This window comes from Telopea speciosissima, chromosome 3 (assembly GCF_018873765.1).
Source record: "Telopea speciosissima isolate NSW1024214 ecotype Mountain lineage chromosome 3, Tspe_v1, whole genome shotgun sequence".
In the NCBI taxonomy this organism is placed as follows: domain Eukaryota; kingdom Viridiplantae; phylum Streptophyta; class Magnoliopsida; order Proteales; family Proteaceae; genus Telopea; species Telopea speciosissima.
In genome coordinates, this window is record NC_057918.1 from 6,372,351 (window position 1) to 6,391,667 (window position 19,317).

At 41.6% G+C, this 19,317-nt stretch overlaps 1 protein-coding gene across 10 annotated transcripts in view; it reads left to right on the forward strand.

Moving 5' to 3' along the window:
• Positions 1-19,317, forward strand: part of LOC122656547 (protein RST1) — a 44,287-nt gene that overhangs the window by 21,698 nt on the left and 3,272 nt on the right. For 8 of the 10 annotated variants that reach the window (XM_043851109.1, XM_043851111.1, XM_043851110.1 and 5 more), the window contains 10 exons: positions 381-453; positions 3,549-3,714; positions 3,892-4,022; positions 4,114-4,205; positions 8,535-8,629; positions 8,704-8,919; positions 9,105-9,182; positions 10,946-11,128; positions 17,440-18,336; positions 18,408-18,704. In XM_043851109.1, coding sequence (XP_043707044.1) covers positions 381-453; positions 3,549-3,714; positions 3,892-4,022; positions 4,114-4,205; positions 8,535-8,629; positions 8,704-8,919; positions 9,105-9,182; positions 10,946-11,128; positions 17,440-18,336; positions 18,408-18,704 — 2,228 coding nt within the window. The remainder of the gene's footprint in view (positions 1-380; positions 454-3,548; positions 3,715-3,891; positions 4,023-4,113; positions 4,206-8,534; positions 8,630-8,703; positions 8,920-9,104; positions 9,183-10,945; positions 11,129-17,439; positions 18,337-18,407; positions 18,705-19,317) is intronic. The other 2 variants (XM_043851114.1, XM_043851115.1) reach the window with 2 other exon arrangements.

Sequence of the window (19,317 nt, forward strand, 5' to 3'; positions counted from 1 at the left end):
GTCAACCCGAGATCTCGACCCGAGATCCGAGATCTCGACGAGATATTGCACTTTTATGTACCGTATGCCATCTCAGCTCGGTTTCTCGGAATACCGAGAAACTCGCCGAGATCTTGCTGAGTCGAGACAAGTTTTAGAACTATGATGTAGTGTATATTAACATGGATCAGTAATTTGTCAAAAACTTTTAGGTACTATCTTGGTTACTGCATGAGCTAGCTACCATAAAAGAACTCACACTATGATTCAGTTAGGCTGTTTTTATATCAGGATGTTTTTGTTTCTTGTTCTTCTGTTTTTTCCCAAATTGCTAAATTTGGTTGATGAATTCCAAATTGTAAGAATTTTAATATTTTATTCAATTATTATTTTTCCTGCAGATTTTTATACTGCCTGGGATGTAATTGCAAAGCATGTGCTGGACTATACAGCTGATCCAGTTCTTGCACATGGGTAAGAATATCTTGATCATTTTTCTTTGTACATTCAGAGATTATTTTTAAACTTGAAACCTAGCATTAACATGTACGTATGATCTCAAGCATATCTATCGAGGTTTTTAGCCAGCTTATGTGCATGTTATTTGTATGGTGTTGTCATCACTGCTATTTGTGGGAGTGATTAGTAGCATTTTTTATATTTCAAAGGGGTAAAAGTACAATGTACAATGAAGTGTTACAACAACAACAATACAACAACAACCCACCCTCTAGCCAAGGAATGAGTACAATAATCCGGTAAATATCCCAAAACATTTAGACCCACCTGCAAATCTGAAATTGAACAACCCACCCTCTAGCCAATATTTATGAAATGTGAGGTACTCAAGGTTTAACGTATCCGTATCAGGGATTGTATCGGAAGGGTGATTTTAAGAGACGTATCGTACACTACAAATACACATGGAAATACACTTTTGGAGCAAAATACATTATAAATAAGCAATATATAAAATGTATCATGCATAAACACCAAAATAGAGAACAACGTATAACTGGACAAGAGATTTTCATCGAATTGAGTTCAAATTCTTGCAAATGATCAAGTTTGATGCATCAACTAACTTAGTTTTACCTAAATCTATCGATTTATAGGAAAAAATAGGATTAAAAACCATGATTTACACACAACGATTATGTTTTTCTATGAAATCTCCTTTTTCTGTAGAATCTCCTTCAATCTCTGATCTCAAAAACAAAATCATAGTCTAATAGTCACACGGGCCTTGCTGTATCGACGTGTATCAGTTGGAATCAACCGTATTAGTCTATATCAATCCATATTGGCTGATACATACCGATACGATAATCTCACAGAACCCTTTAACGTATGTATCATAAGCATCGGTCCGTAGTGTATCGTATCGGGCCATATCGGCCGATACAATACAATACCAATCAAGACTTACTATTTAAAAAAAAAGATATGTATTAGTATGTATTGTATCAGTATCGATACGTATCGGCTGATAGGATACGATACTTAAACCATGGAGGCACCTTAAACATAATATTTATGAAACATGGGTACCCCAAGCCATAGTTGTCAAGGCGTCAAATAGGCGTCCAGGCGGATCTGTAGGGGCCTAGGCGATTGCCGCCATAGTGCAGGGCGCCTTGCACTGGTTTAATTGGTATCGGATCAGGTTCTGATACTTATTTATGGCAAATATCATTTAAGTAAATCGTTTTATATTTGTATTTCATTTACTTAAGATATTATTCATAAGTAAGTAAATACCCCCTATTTCAATCCAATAAAAATAGTTAAAAAATAAAATTTCAAAAGGATAAAAAGTCAACCCCCCAGTTCAAGAACAAAAACTGGAGTTTTAGCAGTAGGGGAAATTTTCAACTTTCTAATGCTAAGTTTTTTCTCAAATTTAAAAATTCCGTAAATCTTAATATGGCAAAACATTGCTAAAAACCCAAAGTGCGGTAAAATATTCATTTGTTTTGATATTTAAAAAAATATTTTTATTCAAAGTGATTTTGACAGCATTCACGCACACCAAATAAGGTTTGACCGAAACCTAACTCCTTCAATACAAATCAGATTTAAACAATCTTGGATTTGTTGGAAAGCTGGTTTTGTGTTCTACCTAATACAAAAAGTCTCATGTAAAAATAACATCATTTGATCAGTCAAACTTCTTAGAGAAAAACATTTCTCTAAATCGAGAGTAGTTTAATCACTTGTTGTTAAAATCATATTTTCTAAGAACAGTATAAACCAAATGTATGTTTGGATTGTTTCAAACGTCCAATAACTTGCTTCTTCTGCTCTGCTGTCTTCTAGTTCTATGTTGATTTTTTATGACTTTATTTGGCTTAATATTGATTTTTGATTACTTAATGTGACTTAAGTCACTTAATGTTGATTTTTTATGACTTGATGTTGCTTAATATTGATTTTTATGACTTGATGTGGCTTAATGTTGATTTTTTATGATATAAGGTACATATTGTAGCATACTAAATAATGTTAGCAAAGAGGGAAATAAAAAATAACACTTGGGTGCCTAGGCGGGCGTCTTGTAGCCTAAGCTCTTAGGCACCCCTCAACTGCCTTAGGTCGCCTTGCCGCCTTGACAACTATGCCCCAAGCATAGAGAGGGCGGGCCTTGGTGCAATGGTAAGGTTGCTCCATTGTGACCTAGTTGTCGTGGGTTCGAGTCGGGAAAAAACCTCTCCATGAAACGGGGGTAACGCTGGGTGCATTATGACCCTCCCTAGACCCTACAGTGGTAGGAGCCTCGTGCACTGGGTACGTCCTTTTTATGTACCCAAGCATAATATTTACCAAAGTTTTTGAAACATGAGGTATCTCAAGCATAGTTCTTCTAAACGTTAAGTACCCCAAGTGTAATTTACCAAAAAAAAACTTTATTTCTTTCAAGGCTTTCGAAGGGATTTGGCATATGGTTCTTTGGCCTAAAAAAAAGACGTTCCCAGTGCACAAGGCTCCCGCCACTGCGGGGTCTGGGGAGGGTCATAATGTACTCAGCCTTACCCCTGCTTTCGAAGAGATGCTATTTCTAGACTCGAACCCGTGACCATTTGGTCACAATGGAGCAACCTTTGCCGTTGCACCAAGGCCCGCCCTCTTCTTTGGCCTGAATGGGGTATAAACAATTTTACAAGAGTAGAGTATGTTTCCTCTTCTGTACTCTGCTTGCTTGATTATTTGTTGAATGGTCTTTTTCCCTCGCTCTTTACAATCTTTCCTTGTCTCTTGCTCCTCCTCTTTCTCCTTTAAGACAATTTTATTGTCAAAATGCATAATCATCATGACTTACTCAATTTCTCCTACAACAGCAACATAGCCTTATCCCAGCTAAACATGCTCAACTTCTCCAAAACTATTAACTATATAAACCATTTTTTATTTCAGTATTGATAGTTGGTTGTTATTGCTGTAGTTGTTACAATTTGCTTGACACATTGCAGTTGTAATTTCTTGATCAAGTATGAAGTTCTAAATTGGGATATCTATTTATAAGATTGTTTTATTTACTTGTTCCTATCGTCATTTCTGTTTATGGACAGCATATGCATTCTTTTAAGATGGGGCGCAATGGATGCAGAAGCATATTCAGAATCCTCAAAGAGTGTGTTGCAGACTTTATGGCAAATTGGTTATAGACCACCTGGGTTTGGACCCATGTGGACAAAGGCTCGGGTCTGTGCTTTTGAATCCTTGACTCATTATGAGGTCTGCGGTTGAACTTGAAACAAAATTTTACACTCTGCACTTCTTTGATGCCTTTCTCAATTAAACCGTTGCAAAGTCTGGGTACTTTTTCCTCTTGCTCCCCTCCCCATATGGTATTAGAACTTTAATTGGTTATTTGTGTAGGGTTTTACTCCTAGGCTGTACTATGTTTTCCAGGTAGCTCATATTCAGAAAAGCATTCCTGATTTCAAGAAAAGGAACGTAGACTTCCTTATAACCGAAGATAATGCCAATGTACTGAAGGCCATGGTGGAATTTGAAGTCAAGATTATAACATTTGAGCACATGTTAGGAATTTGTCTTTGCTTATTATTTCTGTCTTGGGTTAAAGAATATGACAAGGTGAGAGTACTGATAAGCTCTTCTCAATTGACCCAGCAACCGACGCCGACTGTTAAAGGAGAAAAGAACTGCAGGGAATAAGGTTGAAAAGTTGCTCGATGTCTTTCCTCAGGTTATATTCCACTCAGGTATCAGGAAATTTTGGGATTTGTGTAAAATCTTTATAGATGAAAAGATGCCAGTGCTTCTCAAATTCTAATTAATTCGGTAGAAAAAAATGTCTTTTCATAAATTAATTTGGAGGTTGGAGTATCATTTGGCACCATGATTAAGTCATTTTTTTTTGGTGAATAAAAAATCTATTACCAAAGCCCAAGGGGAGCGAGAGGGAAAAGGGGGGGGGGATATACAAAGGAAAGAGAGGGGGGAAAGAAATAGACCCCAAACCCAACTAAGAGGGGGAATGGGACCGTAAAATAGCACTATCTTAACCCAAGGAAACAAGAATATGCCTGTTCCTTGGGGAATCCAAAAAAGCCTTATGAGTCAAAAAACTAAGCTATGAGGAGACATCCAAAAAGATGGCTTTCCAAATCAAGTCAAAGGAACGAGAGTTGGAGGTCCATCTCCTAAGGTTCCTCTCCATATAAATGTGGTAAAGAGCTGCACCAAACACAAGTTTACCAATAGTGTCGCAGATAGAGCAGCCAGGGTAAGTCATGACCAGCCAGAGCCACTCTCTAGCGAAAGGGAGGGGTCTCTTGCTACGAAGCTAGATAAACCAAAGGGCTTTTTTCCAAATGGTAAAGGTAAAGGGGCAAGCAAAGAAGAGGTGGTCAATGTCTTCGGAACTGCTCCAACAGAAGATACAAGAAGGGGGGACATGGATTCTTCGGTGAAGGTGGAAGGCTTGGGTGGGAAGGCAAGGGTAAGAGTTCTCCAGGTCAAGAAGCTATGGCGAGGGATGTGACCTTTGAACCAAACTAGCCTATGCCATAAGACAGTAGGGGTTGGGTCCTAACAAGGTTCCAGGCAGATCTAAAGCTAAAAAGGTCGTTTGGGGAGGAGAGCCAAATAACCTTGTCCGCATGAGCTGGGGGGAGGAGGGGAAGGGAATTCCAGATCAGGGAGAGGATGAGAGGAAGAGGAGAGGGGGGGCCAAGATCCATGAGAGATGATGGAGGATAGGGGGGTTGACTTGGGAATGTCGGAGGAGTAAATTGCTCTAGCCCCAAAGAAGTTATAGAGGACTCCATTGGGGTGCCAGGGGTCAAGCCAAAGGGAGATGGAGGACCCATCAACAATAGTAGAGGAAGTGGCTTTAAGCGCCAATGGGCGGGAGGAGGAGGATCTTACGCTAGACCCAGGACGAATCCGAAGGGATGGAGACGGTCCAAATGGAGTCATTTTTTGAGGAGATGGGAGTAAACCCATTGAACCCAAATGGAGTCATGCTTAGAGGAGATTTTCCAAATAAGCTTCAGAATTCCCGCAGTATTGGAGTCACGGATACGGCAAATGCCAAGGCGTCCTTCAGATTTGGGAAGGCAGATGGATTTCCAGCTGATTGGATGGAGGAATTTGGATGTTTCCTTCCCTTTCTAGAGGAAAGCACAAAAGAGGGTTTCCATTGCTTTTATGATGGCTTTAGGAAGACCAAAGATGCCACACCAATAAATTTAAGAAGATTGGAGAACCGATCTATTGCATTCAAGCCTACCCGCGTAGGAAAGAAGTCTGCCTCTCAAGAGTTGGAGACGTTTGCGGATATTGTCAAGCGTGGGGGTGCAATGACGACTAGAGAGCCTAGCAGGGATAAGGGGAAGGCCCAGGTATTTCATTGGGAGGGAGCCCAAGGAAAAGCCCGTTAGCCGGAGGAGGGTGTGGAATCCGAGATATACCGGAGAGGAAGAGTTTGGATTTAAGGACGTTGATACGGAGGCCAAAGAGACTCTCGAAGAGGTGAAGGGAAGACATGATGGCAGAGATGGAGGAGGAGGAAGCTTTGGAGAAGATCATAAGATTGTCCGCAAAGGCCAGGTGGGTGAGGTTTAGGTGCTTGCATATGGGAATAGGTGAGATAAGGTGAAGGTCCGTTTTGGCTTGGATGCTCCTCGAAAGGACTTCCAGGGCCAAAGATAAAAGGAAAGGGGAGAGAGGGCATCCTCAGTGAATCCCAACTTTGGAGTGGAAAAAGCGCGCTGGGGAACCGTTGACGATAACAGAGAAAGAGGGGGAGTAGATACAAGCCAAAATCCAGCGGATGAAGGTGGGGGGGAAGCCCATCTGGGAAAGCACATCGCAGATGAAGTCCCATCTGAGGGAATCAAAAGCTTTGTGATGGTCAGTCTTCATAAGGGCAGTGGGCGAGTGGGATTTTCGGTCGAAAGCACGCACAATTTCAGAGCAGAGGATGATGTTATCCGCAATGCTTTTGCCATAGATGAAGGTAGATTGCCAAGGATGGGATGACAAGCTGGATTTTGTTTGCCAGGATTTTGGCAATGAACTTGTAAAAAAGATTGCAAAGAGAAATAGGTTTGAAATCAGATAAAGAGGAGGCTCCATCTTTTTTAGGGATGAGGTAAAGCAAAGACTGATTGACCTAGGCAAGCTGGTTGGGGTTAAAGAAGAAGCTATGGACAGCTTTGATGTGGTCTTCTTTAATATGGTCCCAACAACTAAGGAAGAATCCCATGCTGAAACCATCAGGGCCAGGGGCCTTATTGGATTTATGGGACAAGATAGCCTTGGTAATCTCCTCATCAGAAGGAATGGCAAGGAGCGAGCTAGCCAAAGAGGAGGGGACAAATTTGTTTATGAGGCCAGGAGGGAGGGGAGAGTTAAAAAGGGAGGAGAAAAAGAGGATGGCGTCGGACTTAGTATTGAGGACAGAGGAAAGCGGGGATCCATCCCAAGCAATGAGCAAGGTGATGGAGTTGGAGCTCAACCGGGATTTTAAAGAACGGTGAAAGAAAGCCGTGTTTGAATCACCAAGCTCCAGCCATTTAATACGGGAATCTGGCGGAGAAAGCTTTCTTCCAAAGAGGCGAGGGAAGAGAGCTCTTCAGAAAGCTTTCTGTCCTCCTCAGCCAACAACGGGTTGAGAGGATCTGATTGAAGGCGGGATTGCGCAGTGGCAAAGGTCAAATCGGTGGTAGGAGACCCGGGTGAGGATATTACCAAAGGTGGAAGAGTTCCAGATTTTGAGGGCAGATTTGGTGAGATGGTGCTTTTTGGTGAGACGGGATATTACCAAAGGTCATTTATTAATTTATTGTATTGTTGGCTTCTTAATAGTTTTCTTCAGTGGTATGGGCAACTTTGATCTTCCCATTGTTTGTTGCAATCTTTAATTATCTATATTGTTGTCAATTTGTAATGCATCATATAATATAATACAACACTGGATGGACGGCTTTAGAAGTAGATATTTGGTATGCTCAAGTACCCCCCCCCCCCCCTCAATTAAAAAAAAGGATATGCTCACTACTTGACTTAGGGTGGAAAACTGGAGATAATTCCTTGAATCATTAATGTTGACTGGAAGTTCTCCCTCATTTGTATTGTCTTTCAAAATGCATGCTACATATAATGCAAGTGAGACATGCTGATGCATTAGGTTTGAGTCAAGTAGTCATGTAACATGGACTTGATGATTTTTTGTTTCCAGCTTGTAACTTAATGTTAAACCTACATTTGATTGCATGGAGAATGAGGAAAGGAGAAAAAGTGAAGGGACATGAGAGGGTTGATCCCTTGTTTTTGCAAATTTGAGAAGCTTGAATTTTTTGAGAACTCAGGAATTAAAAAAGTTCTTCCTGCCAGTTTATTCCAACCTCAAAGGCTCAAAGTAGGACAAAAAGCCTTCAAAGTTTGGCTCTTTCTATTACTTTCCTTGCCAACAAAACAGCATTGCAAAAGCGAGTTTGATTTTACTTTACTTTCCTTTCCTTCACTCTCAGAACTAACTTTTTTTTTCTTTAATATCTGGACAACCAAGCAAGCCTTAGTATTGGGCAGAAGTGATGGGGGTCTTAGCTCGTACTGTTGTGCATGGGGTGGGGGAGATAATAAGTTGCTATCAATAGATTTTTTTGGTAGTGATTTATGTATTCTACCATCCATTTATACTGTTTTGGTTCCTTATTTTATGGCGGTTGAAAGGATATTTTATGTTTGGCTGATGAATGCATTTTACTCCTAACTCTAAATAAAATATTACGCTGTTATTTGGACTGAAATATTCAGTATTTTTACCAATCTTGAAGGCTTGACCATCATAGCTATGTAAATAGAAAGTGTCTTTTTCCTTTTTCTTGATTTCATCTTGGTAGCAACCTGCTATGGGGTTACTCAATATGTTGTCTTTTATTTGGCCAATTGATAGTAAAATAGGTTAGTATTTTGATTCAGTGAATCAATAATTACTAATTTCTCTGATTGTTGCATTTGTTGTGTTTGTTGGTATATTTCTGCCCATCCTCATTCTCGTCATCATTTGCTTCTGTAAGCAGGAAAAGAAAACAGTTACACTCGAGATTTTCCTGGTGCAGCTCTTCTGTTACTTTCTGTAACTTCTAAAGATGTACATAATCAACGGACACCAAAGGTGCATATTAACAGCAATGTTTTACATTTACATGCTTTTATTGGAGATTTTCTTATAAATTTGAATTGGATCAGGAGCTATCAAACTTGCATACAGCATATGAAAATGCTCTAGTGGAAGTAGCAGAGTCTCTGCAGCTCTCAAGAAATATTCTGGTTGCACTTCTCTCACTGCAATCATGGAAACCATTCATGCAGCGCTGGATGAAAGCAGTCTTTGTGTTTGTTGATGGTAAATTGCCATCCACAGCACTAGAAAAAACTTCGAAGATTGCTACTGATATCCTGAAGGTTTGTCGTCTCATTTGGTTGATGCATGGAATAGTAGCTTTGTTCTTATAAATATCAAGTAGATTACTGTACTCACAGATTGCCCTTGAAGCTTCTTTCTTCTTTATCTGGTGTAGCTTGGTGCAATGCCACTAAAACCTTTGGTTTCGCCATCATTTAAATATTATTCTGTTATATTCAAGCAGAGTATGTGCAGAATTGCAGAAGAATCCATTCCTCGATGTGCGGAGAATATTGCACTAGCCATTGGGGCATTTTGTATGGTAAGAGTCTTTGTATTTTGCTGTATATTTTGCTATATATTTTATCTATCATTCTAGAAAATTGTACCATAATCTTGTGTGTTGCCTTGGCTGTTATTTTAAAGCTGGTAAGAGTATATACTTTGCTAGATATGACCCTCCCCATCCCCGCCACTGCTATCACTGTGTACATTATGACCCTCCCCAGACCCCACAGTGGCGGGAGCCTTGTGCACTGTGTACGCTCTTTTTTATATTCAATTTTCGTATGTGTTCTATATATAATATATTATACGTGTAGAAACACTAAACAGATCAGAACAATACCTATGTATGAATAACGAAGCAGAAAACAGAAGAGAGAAAGTTAGAGAAGATAGTAGAGAGAACTAGGGAAAACCTAGCTCACTGTTGTGTGTATCTATCTACTTTGAGCCTGGGCTAGTAATATATATTAGTCTCCTAGAGTCATTGTTTTATACAAGAACAAACAAAAGACAGTAAAGACCTCAGTTAGACTACTTAATTTAATAACTTAAACGACACTACATATAATAAACACCACCATGAATAGTCAACTGTCACCACAGTTACGAAACAACTCCATCATTGCAACTTTAACACTCCCCTCAAGCTGGAGCATAAACATCAACATGCTTAGCTTGGAACAGTCCTCAAGGAAAGAAGGATGAAACAACACCTTAACCAACAAATGGTGTAGCAAGCAACAAATTCATTATAACATCTCTCATGAAATGACAATCAACCTCAATGTGCTTAGTGTGTCTTGATAATAAGTTTGTGTGCAATATAAATGCTGCCTGATTATCATAAAACATATCAATAGACTTGGTAATAGGAATTAAAAATCCCAAGCTCTTGAAGAAGTGACTTCAACCACATTAACTTAGCTACAGTATGAGTCATACCTGTATACTCAGCTTCAGCGCTAGCATAGTTGTCAAGGCATCGCCTAGGCGTCCATGCGCCTTTTGCTGGAAGGGCGCCTTGGTCGCCTAGGCGGCTAGTTGGTATCACCTTGGTTTTTATGCTCCGTCACTGCCTTTTCGCCGTGACAACTATGAGGCTATGAGCGCTAGACCTCACCATTGTGGTCTGTTTGTGCTCCGAGTAACAAGATCTCCACCAACAAAGGTACAATAGCCGATAGTAGATCTCCTATCACCTACAACACCAGCCCAATTAGCATCAGAGTGTTTGAATGGGCTTGGATTGGTGTATTGTTTAGGTAGTTTCCTTCTTATGATTCCTTCTTTGACTGTAATTCTGATTGGTTGACATATTATAAATAAAGGCAGGTTGAGCGATACAACACACACTGGTTCTCTCCACCTTCTTCTCTTTCCATCGTCTCTTTCTCTGTTTCTCTTATTGTTTCTTCTCTTCCTCAATATCTAGGTGACTGGTTATCTGGTTATTGAGTTCTTTCTCTTGCCACAACACCAGTCTATCATATTGTCTTGGCAGTCAGAAAGAAGTGGCGGATTCCAAATTTATAACAATGATTAGAGGGTTAATATAGTGATTGTCCTGTCAGGCTGATATTTAACATAGTGGTTCTTTTAGTTGCTAGTGATCCAAACATGGGTCCCAGCTCTTCTGTATGGTGCTTATTGTGAAAGTTGAAAGTGCATACCTTCTCAGGGGTTATCATGTTCTCCACTTACAAGTTACGACAATGGCTACTACTAATTTTCATTTATAGATTGCAGTCTGCTGCTTCTTGATGTTCTCAATTCATTAACAGCTTTTCTTATTTCCAGGTTTTGCCTCCATCTGCTCACGCAATAACAGCAACTGCATCAAAATTCCTACTGAAGTGGTTGTTTCAGTATGAACATGAATATAGGCAATGGTCTGCTGCAATTGCACTAGGGTTGCTCTCTCGTTGTTTACATGCAACTGATCACAAGCCAAAATTTCAGATCATTGCTGGACTTCTTGAGGTACATAGAATTCTGCCGCAATTCTCTGTGTAACATTCTTGCAAATGGTTTGTTGGAGGCATTCATGCCTTTTGGAAAGAATTGCTAAATTAAGTTCTCATTTAGGTGAAGTATGACCGTGCAAGTAATGCAACTCCCAGTTCCAAAACACCCTAATTAGGTTGCTATGGGCCCACCAAATCATAGTTGTCACGGAGACTAGCCGACTAGGTGACCAAAGGTGTTGGAGGAACACCTAGGCAACAAGATGCCCTGGGCATGTAGTATATGATTATTTGTAAGATTGCAATGCTAATTTTATAGAGTTATGCTTGTATGCAACATAGAAGCCATATCAATGTAATATGATATAATTATGCTAGTAGTGACCTAATATTTTTTTCCCCCCTGAATATTACCTAGGACCCGGGTCAGCCGCTGAGATTTTATTAATATCCAAAAATTGGATAAAGAATACAAGGGGGGGGGGGGGGGACGTACCACCTTACCCCAACCCAAAGGAGCAAAACCTCTCAACTCAAATTTGGACCCAACCCAAACAATCATGTGGGGAAAAACCTAAACACTACTTTCTTAGAAGTGGCAAGCCAGCACTATCTTCCCGAAGAATACGCTGCAGCTCCCCCGGAGTTTGGCTTCCAAAATGGTAAAGGATGGAGTAGTCTGAATCACAAGCTAGATTGGCCATCCAGTCAGCCGCCTTGTTACTTTCCCTATATGCAAAGGAGACCAGAGGCCAAGTAGAACAAATTAGGGCCATGACTTCCTGGAACCAGTACCAACCTCTCCAAAGATTACACTTCTTGAGATTAACCATTCTAACAATGGAAGCAGAATCTGAATTAACCACAAACTCCTTAAAGCCTAAAGCATGACACAGTTTCAAACCATCTCTCAGAGCTCTTAGCTCAACAATCGAGTTTGTGCACTCACCATAGAAGTTTGAGAAGGCTGCTAGAACAACACCTCCTTATCCCTGATGACCCCTCCATCCCCACCAACTCCTAATTACCTCTAAAAGCACCATCTACATTAAGCTTCACAGAGACGAAAGACTAACACCAATAAACCGGGAGAGGACGTTTCATCCGGAAAGGAGGAGTCGATGAGCCAAAACACTGTAGAATTAAACCTTCTCTAGGGGAAGTTGAACGTTTAATCTCGGGAGGGTACGGAAGGCCTTTCACCCAGATTTTAACACTGTCAATAATAGACCTGCAGAATGCCTACATTCCTCGTGTCTTTTAGTGTTCCTCTCCTTCCAAAGCTCCCAAACAACCAGGGAAGGTAAAAGCCCTGTAACATAGGCACTAAGGCTGCTACAACGCGCCGATTCATGCCAAAGAAAGATACGGCTTTTGACGTCCTGTGATGGCAGCGCCTCAATAACAAAGACACGAGAAAAAAATCCCCAAATCTTTGCCGCAGTGCCACCTATAATCAGGCAATGATCTGTGGTCTCCCTCCTGGGGCTCCCGCAATAGTTGCATTTGGAAGCCAGGGGAATACCCACTGACATTAAAGACACATCTGTAGGAATTTTTCCATTCAGGAGCTGCCATGTAAAAAAGGCTATCTTCGTGGGCACAGATTGGTTCTAGGTCCATTTAGCATAGGCAACCTCAGTCGACCCGTACCGCACTTCATTCCAGGCTGATTTAGCTGTGAACCGACCATCACTAGAGAGAGACCACACCAAAACATCTTCCTCATCTGAAAAAGCAAAGTTACCATTCAAAATGCTTTGCCTTACCCTTGCTGAATCAATCTAGTTCAACAAGTCCTGCTTCCATGTGCCAGCCTCATCAACAGCATCCTTAACTTGCAAATCCGTATCAACAAGAAGAGTGTTATCCATGTAATCAATCAAAGGGCCAACCCCCACCTAGTTATCTAACCAGAAAGAAATTTCGCCAGTGCCAATTAACCATCTTGACTTTGCCAGCAAGGAATCCTTATGCGCCAGAGCATTTCTCCAAGACTTCGAGCCTAATCCACTCGACCTTGCCAATGCAACATGATTATTTTTAAAAAACTTTGCCCTGAAGAATGTACTCCACAGAGAGTGGTCAAAAAAGATCCTCCATAACCCTTTAAGCCTTAGAGCGAAGGAGAAATCCTCCATCAACATAATCCCCGGCCCCCCTTCTTCTAGAGGCCTACAAACCTTCTGCCAATTCACCCAATGCCGGCGCTTTCCCTACTCCGAACTCCCCGTAGGAAATCAGCGAAAATGCCATATATCGTCCTTAGGACAGCCTTAGGTGGCTCCAAAGTGGCAAGCACATGAATGGGGCTAGAGGTAAGAACGTGTTTTAACAGCGTCACACGTCCCCTAGAAGATAAAAGCTTTCCTTTCCAACCCGCTACCTTCTTTCTTATTTTTCCAACTAAATCATCAAAGAAACAAATTTTAAGCCTTCCAGCATGGAGCGGGGCCCCAAAATAAGTTATTGGCAGCGCCTTCCTTGCAAACCCGTAACAGCCCCCACCATTCGAGCCCTAGCCGTTGAAACCTTATTACCCAACACAACAACTTTTTTGTTTATTCACCAACTGCCCCGAAAAACCTTCATATCTACTGATAAATCCCAAAATTTGTTTCAAAGAGCTCTTCAAACCCCTAGCAAAGATGATGATATCATCACCAAACAAGCAATGAGAGATTCTGGGACAACCTCTTGAACGCAGGAAATACGAAGCATGCCCCTCTGAGAACAGATTTTTTAGCCCCTACTAAGAACTTCTTCTGCCAAAATAAACAGAGCAGGTGATAAGGGATCCCCTTGTCTCAAGTCCCTTGTGGATTTGAAGAAACCCTAGGCTCTCCCACCCATTACTATAGAAAACCATCAGTTCTCTATAGTCTTCCTGATTAAACTAATCCAAGCATCGGCAAAACCATATTTAGAGAGAACCAAGTAGAGGAACTTCCACTCTAGGCAGTCATACACCTTCGCCATATCCAGCTTGAGAATCACATTTCCTCCCCGAGTCTTCTTGTTCAAGTCTTGGGCGATCTCTTGAACAATGGAAATATTATCATGTATACACCTACCCTGAACAAAAGCACCCCGATCTTCCGCTACCAAAGAGGGGAGCAGCACAGCCAATCTGGAAACAACAATTTTGGCATTAATTTTATAGGAAAAATTACAGAGACTAATGGGTAAAAAATCAGACATTACCTCCGAGCTGTCCTTTTTTGGAATAAACACCAGATTTGTAGAAGTGAAGATTCTTGGAAGAAACACCCCTTTAAAAAAATCTTTAATTGCTACCCAGATGTCATAACCTACAATCTCCCAGCAAGCCGTGAAAAAATATCCTGAAAAACCATTAGGACCCAGAGCACTGTCACTCGACAAGGAGAATATTGCCACTCTCACCTCCTCCAAAGTGGGTGGAGCTAAAAGAGAATTATTATCTTCCTCTGTCACAACCTGTGGAATATGAGAAAGCAGCTCCTCATCAACAAACATCCTTGAGAAGCAAAAATGTCTGAAAAAACTCACCACCGCCGCCTGCACCCCTTCCTGGTCAATGATCCACAAGCCATCCCCAGTTTTTATTTTGTGACTTCTGACATTAACTAGAGTGAAAAAAATTTAGTATTTCGATCCCCGTCCTTTAATCAGGTGGCTCTGGATTTATGCTTCCAGAAAATTTCCTCTTGCAGTAACACCCTCTGTAAAACTTTCCTTGCCTCCACAAGGGTCTCCATGGACTCTGGGCTAGTATGATGGTCATTGTCCGCCTTCGTCCTGCTAACCGAATTCTCAGCATCCCTGACCTTCTGGTGTATATTGCCAAAAACCTCCCTATTCCATGTTCGAAGCGCACTACACAGGCGTTTAAGCTTCAAGAACAATACATTGGGAGGCGAGCCAAACGCAGGCATCTCCCATTGGCTCTTAATAAAGTCTTGAAAGTTCGGATGCAATAGCCACATTTGCTGAAATTTAAAAGCTGAAACGGACTGGATGCCAGGGTCTGAAATAGAAAGCCATAAAGGTGCATGATCTGAACAGGCTCTGCTAAGATGGGTTACCTCACACCTGGGAAAAGCAGATAACCATGTCGAGTTCACCAGAAACCGATCCAACCTGGCGAGTACTCTTCATGCGCCACTCTGATTATTCGACCAAGAGCAAATGTTGCCAACATACCCCGCAACCATGAGGGCAGCTCCATTCACAAAATTCCCAAAATCATCCAAAGACAACGAACACCCCGGCTTACCACCTATCTTTTCCTAGGGGGACAAAACAACATTAAAATCACCTCCTACCGACTAGGGAAATGAGGTAGACCTAGAAAACCGATCTAAAGCCTCTCACATTTCCCTCCGCTCAATTGCCGAGCAAAGCCCATGGACAAAAGAGATATGAAATTAAACACATGGGCCGCCAGGCATTCCAACGTGACAAACTAGCGATGCTCCTCCACCACATTAACTCACATCGTGCTCCTCCAAAACAACCAAATTCTCTCAGTAGTACACACCGAATTCAAACCAATCCTTTTCGTCACAACTTGCGCTTTAGAGGACTATGCTTTTGGCTCTGCAATAGCCACAATATCAACTTTATGCAAATTAACCATCGCCTTTAGCCACCTGGACTGTGCTTTTGGCTCTGCAAGTGTTGTCACTCTCGCCTTCTCAGCTTCACAAGACTCCGTTATCACCTGAGGTGCCACAACACCATCCTCATCACAAGGAAGTTCACCCTCCTCCAAGACTTCAATGGCCAAAGCCGAACCAGCCTCAATGCTATATACCTAAGCAGGACCACCATCTGTATTAACTTCACCACCCCGAACGCTAACGTCAAAACCCCTGACAGCGACAAGCAGCACCAGGCCCCTCTATTAAAGGACTATGAAGCACGGAAGCCCTCTGGGCAGCAGGCCTCCATCGACCTCCCCTCCCAATCAAGCCACAACTAGCCACCATACCTCCCTGCTTAGGCGTACCCCACAGTGCTGCAGAAACACCGCATGAAGAACCCTCTCCCCTTGGGATGAAGACTCCCTCCTTATTCCGATGACCATCTCCAATGCCAATAGTCACAGCTCTTGCTCTCTTGACCCCCTAAGCAGTATCCGCCTTGCCTGGCTCAGAACGAAAATCGCCGTCCTTCACCCTTACAGCCTTTCTACAAATTTCCTTTGAATGCCCTAACTTCGAGGTGTCGCAGTACAAGGGTAAGCCTTCATAAATTATCTTCAGGTGGAAACCATCAGCACCACACCCAATCCAAACCTTCGAAGGGAGCGATGCCCGCAGGTCAACTTCAACGTACACATGGGCAGCCACCGTGCGCGTACAACTGGTCGTTGCACTATCCACTTTCAAAACCATTCCAATCGCACCAGCAATAGAAACCAAGAAGTTCCCTTGGTAGAAATTAACAGGCAGCCCTGGCAAGGAAACCCAAATTGGCGCAAATGGCGATTCCCATCCTGAGACGAAATCCGAAGTCCACTTCATGAAACGTAAAAGAAATCCTTAGACGTGAAGTTGTCCCTTCATCCAAACCTTAACAAAATCCACCCGGATCAAAAAACGCAGAATCACGTCTTGGGTCCAAAATCGAAACGATTACATCCCCTTGAAGGAATAACGACTTCTGCAAATATTCCTTGATCGAGAACAATGAAGGTCTGCCATAGCTGCACTTGGCGATCAATGCAGTTGAAAAAACACGCTCACACACATCCACCTCCTCCTTGGAAAAAAACACTGCAGGCTCCCCGAAAAACAACGAAGGCTTCTTGACCTCCATCTCTACAGGAGACGTGGCCAGCGATCGTGAAACCACAGACGCAACAATTCTGGCAACGCCCCTGCCACAGCAATCCCTAGGCAAGGATTAGGTGGGCGATCCTCCCGAGGAGGAGGACTCGCCATTAGCAAAACCCTACGAAAACTTAGCTAACTTGCGCCTCCAGAGCTAAACCAACCCAATCCTTAACCTAATAGGTAACTTAAACTGACTAGGAAACTGAAATTTACTCAAAATCTAATGACCTAATATGAACAAACAAACATTTAATAAACAAAGCATAGAAAAAAATATAAGTATGTTCATAAAAAAACCGAGAATAAACATTTTTTTGTCTCAAAGTGGTCTATGTTGTTCTCACACACTAGCACATGCAATTGAGTGGAAATTTATCATAATTAGGTGATGCTCATGAAAAGTGGTGCAGTAGAGGCTTGGTATTTCTGAAATTTGTGCATTCCAATGTGTAAATTCAATTGGATGCTTCTGCAGTAACATTTCACTGTTGGTCTGTGCTTTCAGGTTGCCCTTAGTAGCAAGAGTACTCTCGTCAAAGGAGCCTGTGGGGTCGGCTTAGGTTTTACTTGTGAAGATCTCTCTGGCACAGTTGCAGCTCCTGATGATTCTGACTTGGAAGGAGAAACTGATAGGGTGAAGGAAGTCAACTTACTAGGAAAGATTGTCAGGACCTTGTCACTGATCATATGCCAGCTTATTCCTTCTTCATCTGATTCTTTGCAAAGCCTCTGTGAATATTTTCCTTTGGATACTAATGATATTGATACATACATAGATCCTGACTTATCCAGTAGCAACCATGAAAACCAGGGGGAAGACTTATGGGGTGTTGCAGGACTAATTTTGGGTCTAGGAAATTCCGTCAGTGCAATATACAGATATGGGGCACATGATGCTGTGCTCAAGATAAAATCCTTGTTTATATCATGGATTCCTTGTGTGAATGCCGATTTTCAAAATCCTTGTGGCCACAGGGTAGAACCTGAGATACCATTATCTGTGGGATCCTGTCTTGCACTTCCCATTGTAGCAGCCTTTTGTCAGAGAGTAGAGCTTATTGGTGAGAGTGAAGTAGACCATTTAGTTACTGGCTACAAGGAGCTAATATGTGAACTTTTGTCTCTGAAGAAATCTGGTGCCTTCCACCAGAGTTTGTTGATGGCTTCTTGTATTGGAGCCGGAAGCCTTGTCTCATGCATTTTGAGTGAAGGTGTGCATCCAATGAAAGTTGAAGATGTGATGAGCTTACTGGAAATGCTTCGAAAATGTTATACAAGCCCGTACCCTCCCATTGTGCATTTAGGTGGGATGCTTGGAGTTGTTAATGCATTGGGTGCAAGTGCAGGGACTCTGACTCTTGTGTATCGTCAGCCTTCTCTACGAACTGTTTATGGACAAAAGGTCATTACTTCTCTGCGTAAATACTATTTTCTTAGCATGTTTATGTGTCTTATTGTATCTTTATTCAACAGGATTCATCCTATATCAGGGAGCCTATACTAGCAAGTCCTGTTTGTGAGCCACAGTCATCATCATTGGTGCAAGAGATATTTTTGGTTTCACAGGATTCCAAGGATCAGCAGCTCCAAAGGTATGCAGCATGGGCACTTGCATTTCTTAGACATCATTGGTGGTCTAAGGAACTCCAGATTGCAAAGCATGGTTCCCAGAGTAATCAAATTGATTCTGGGCATGTTTCACAAAGCTTTCCAGAGGACAGTGTGGTCTGGAAGCTCTGCACGTGGTTGATGGATCTTAATTCTATAGGGGTTGGTTTTCCTCTTCCAGTCTTAAACTTATTTGTGTTTGTGGTCAAATTCTGGATTGAAATCATGAAATTATTCCAGCGGTTGGTTTGTTGATTATCTGGTTTCTCATAGTGATTAACTGAATCCGAAGTAATCATCATCTTTCATGCAAATGATCAATTTTTAACTCCTCTCTCTCAAAGCTTTTCTCTCAAGCATTTTTCACATTTTTTAAGTTCTAGATTTTTTATATGGAAGGGGTGATTCTGCATCTTCAACTTTTTTTATTTTTCTGATCTTGCTGGAAACTTTAAGTAGTTCTTGTTTTGAAGTTCAGACCAAGAATCAAACTGAGGAAACAGAGATACCTTAATTTCTCTGCTCATCAGAAGCAAAGTGAAGTGTTGGATGCACTCCTCTTCCTCCACAATTATAACTGAAACTTCTAAAAGAGTATTTGTGGCCTAGAATTTGTTGTGGTTTCTTTGTGTTTATGACATTGCCCTACATGATAGTACTTGGCAGAAGCTTATGGGTGTTCCCCTCTCTTTTCGCCTGTTCTTTAATCATCTGTTGTTGCTTTATTTGAAGCTGTCTGGTTAATTATACTTTCAAAAGATTGGTCTTCTATATT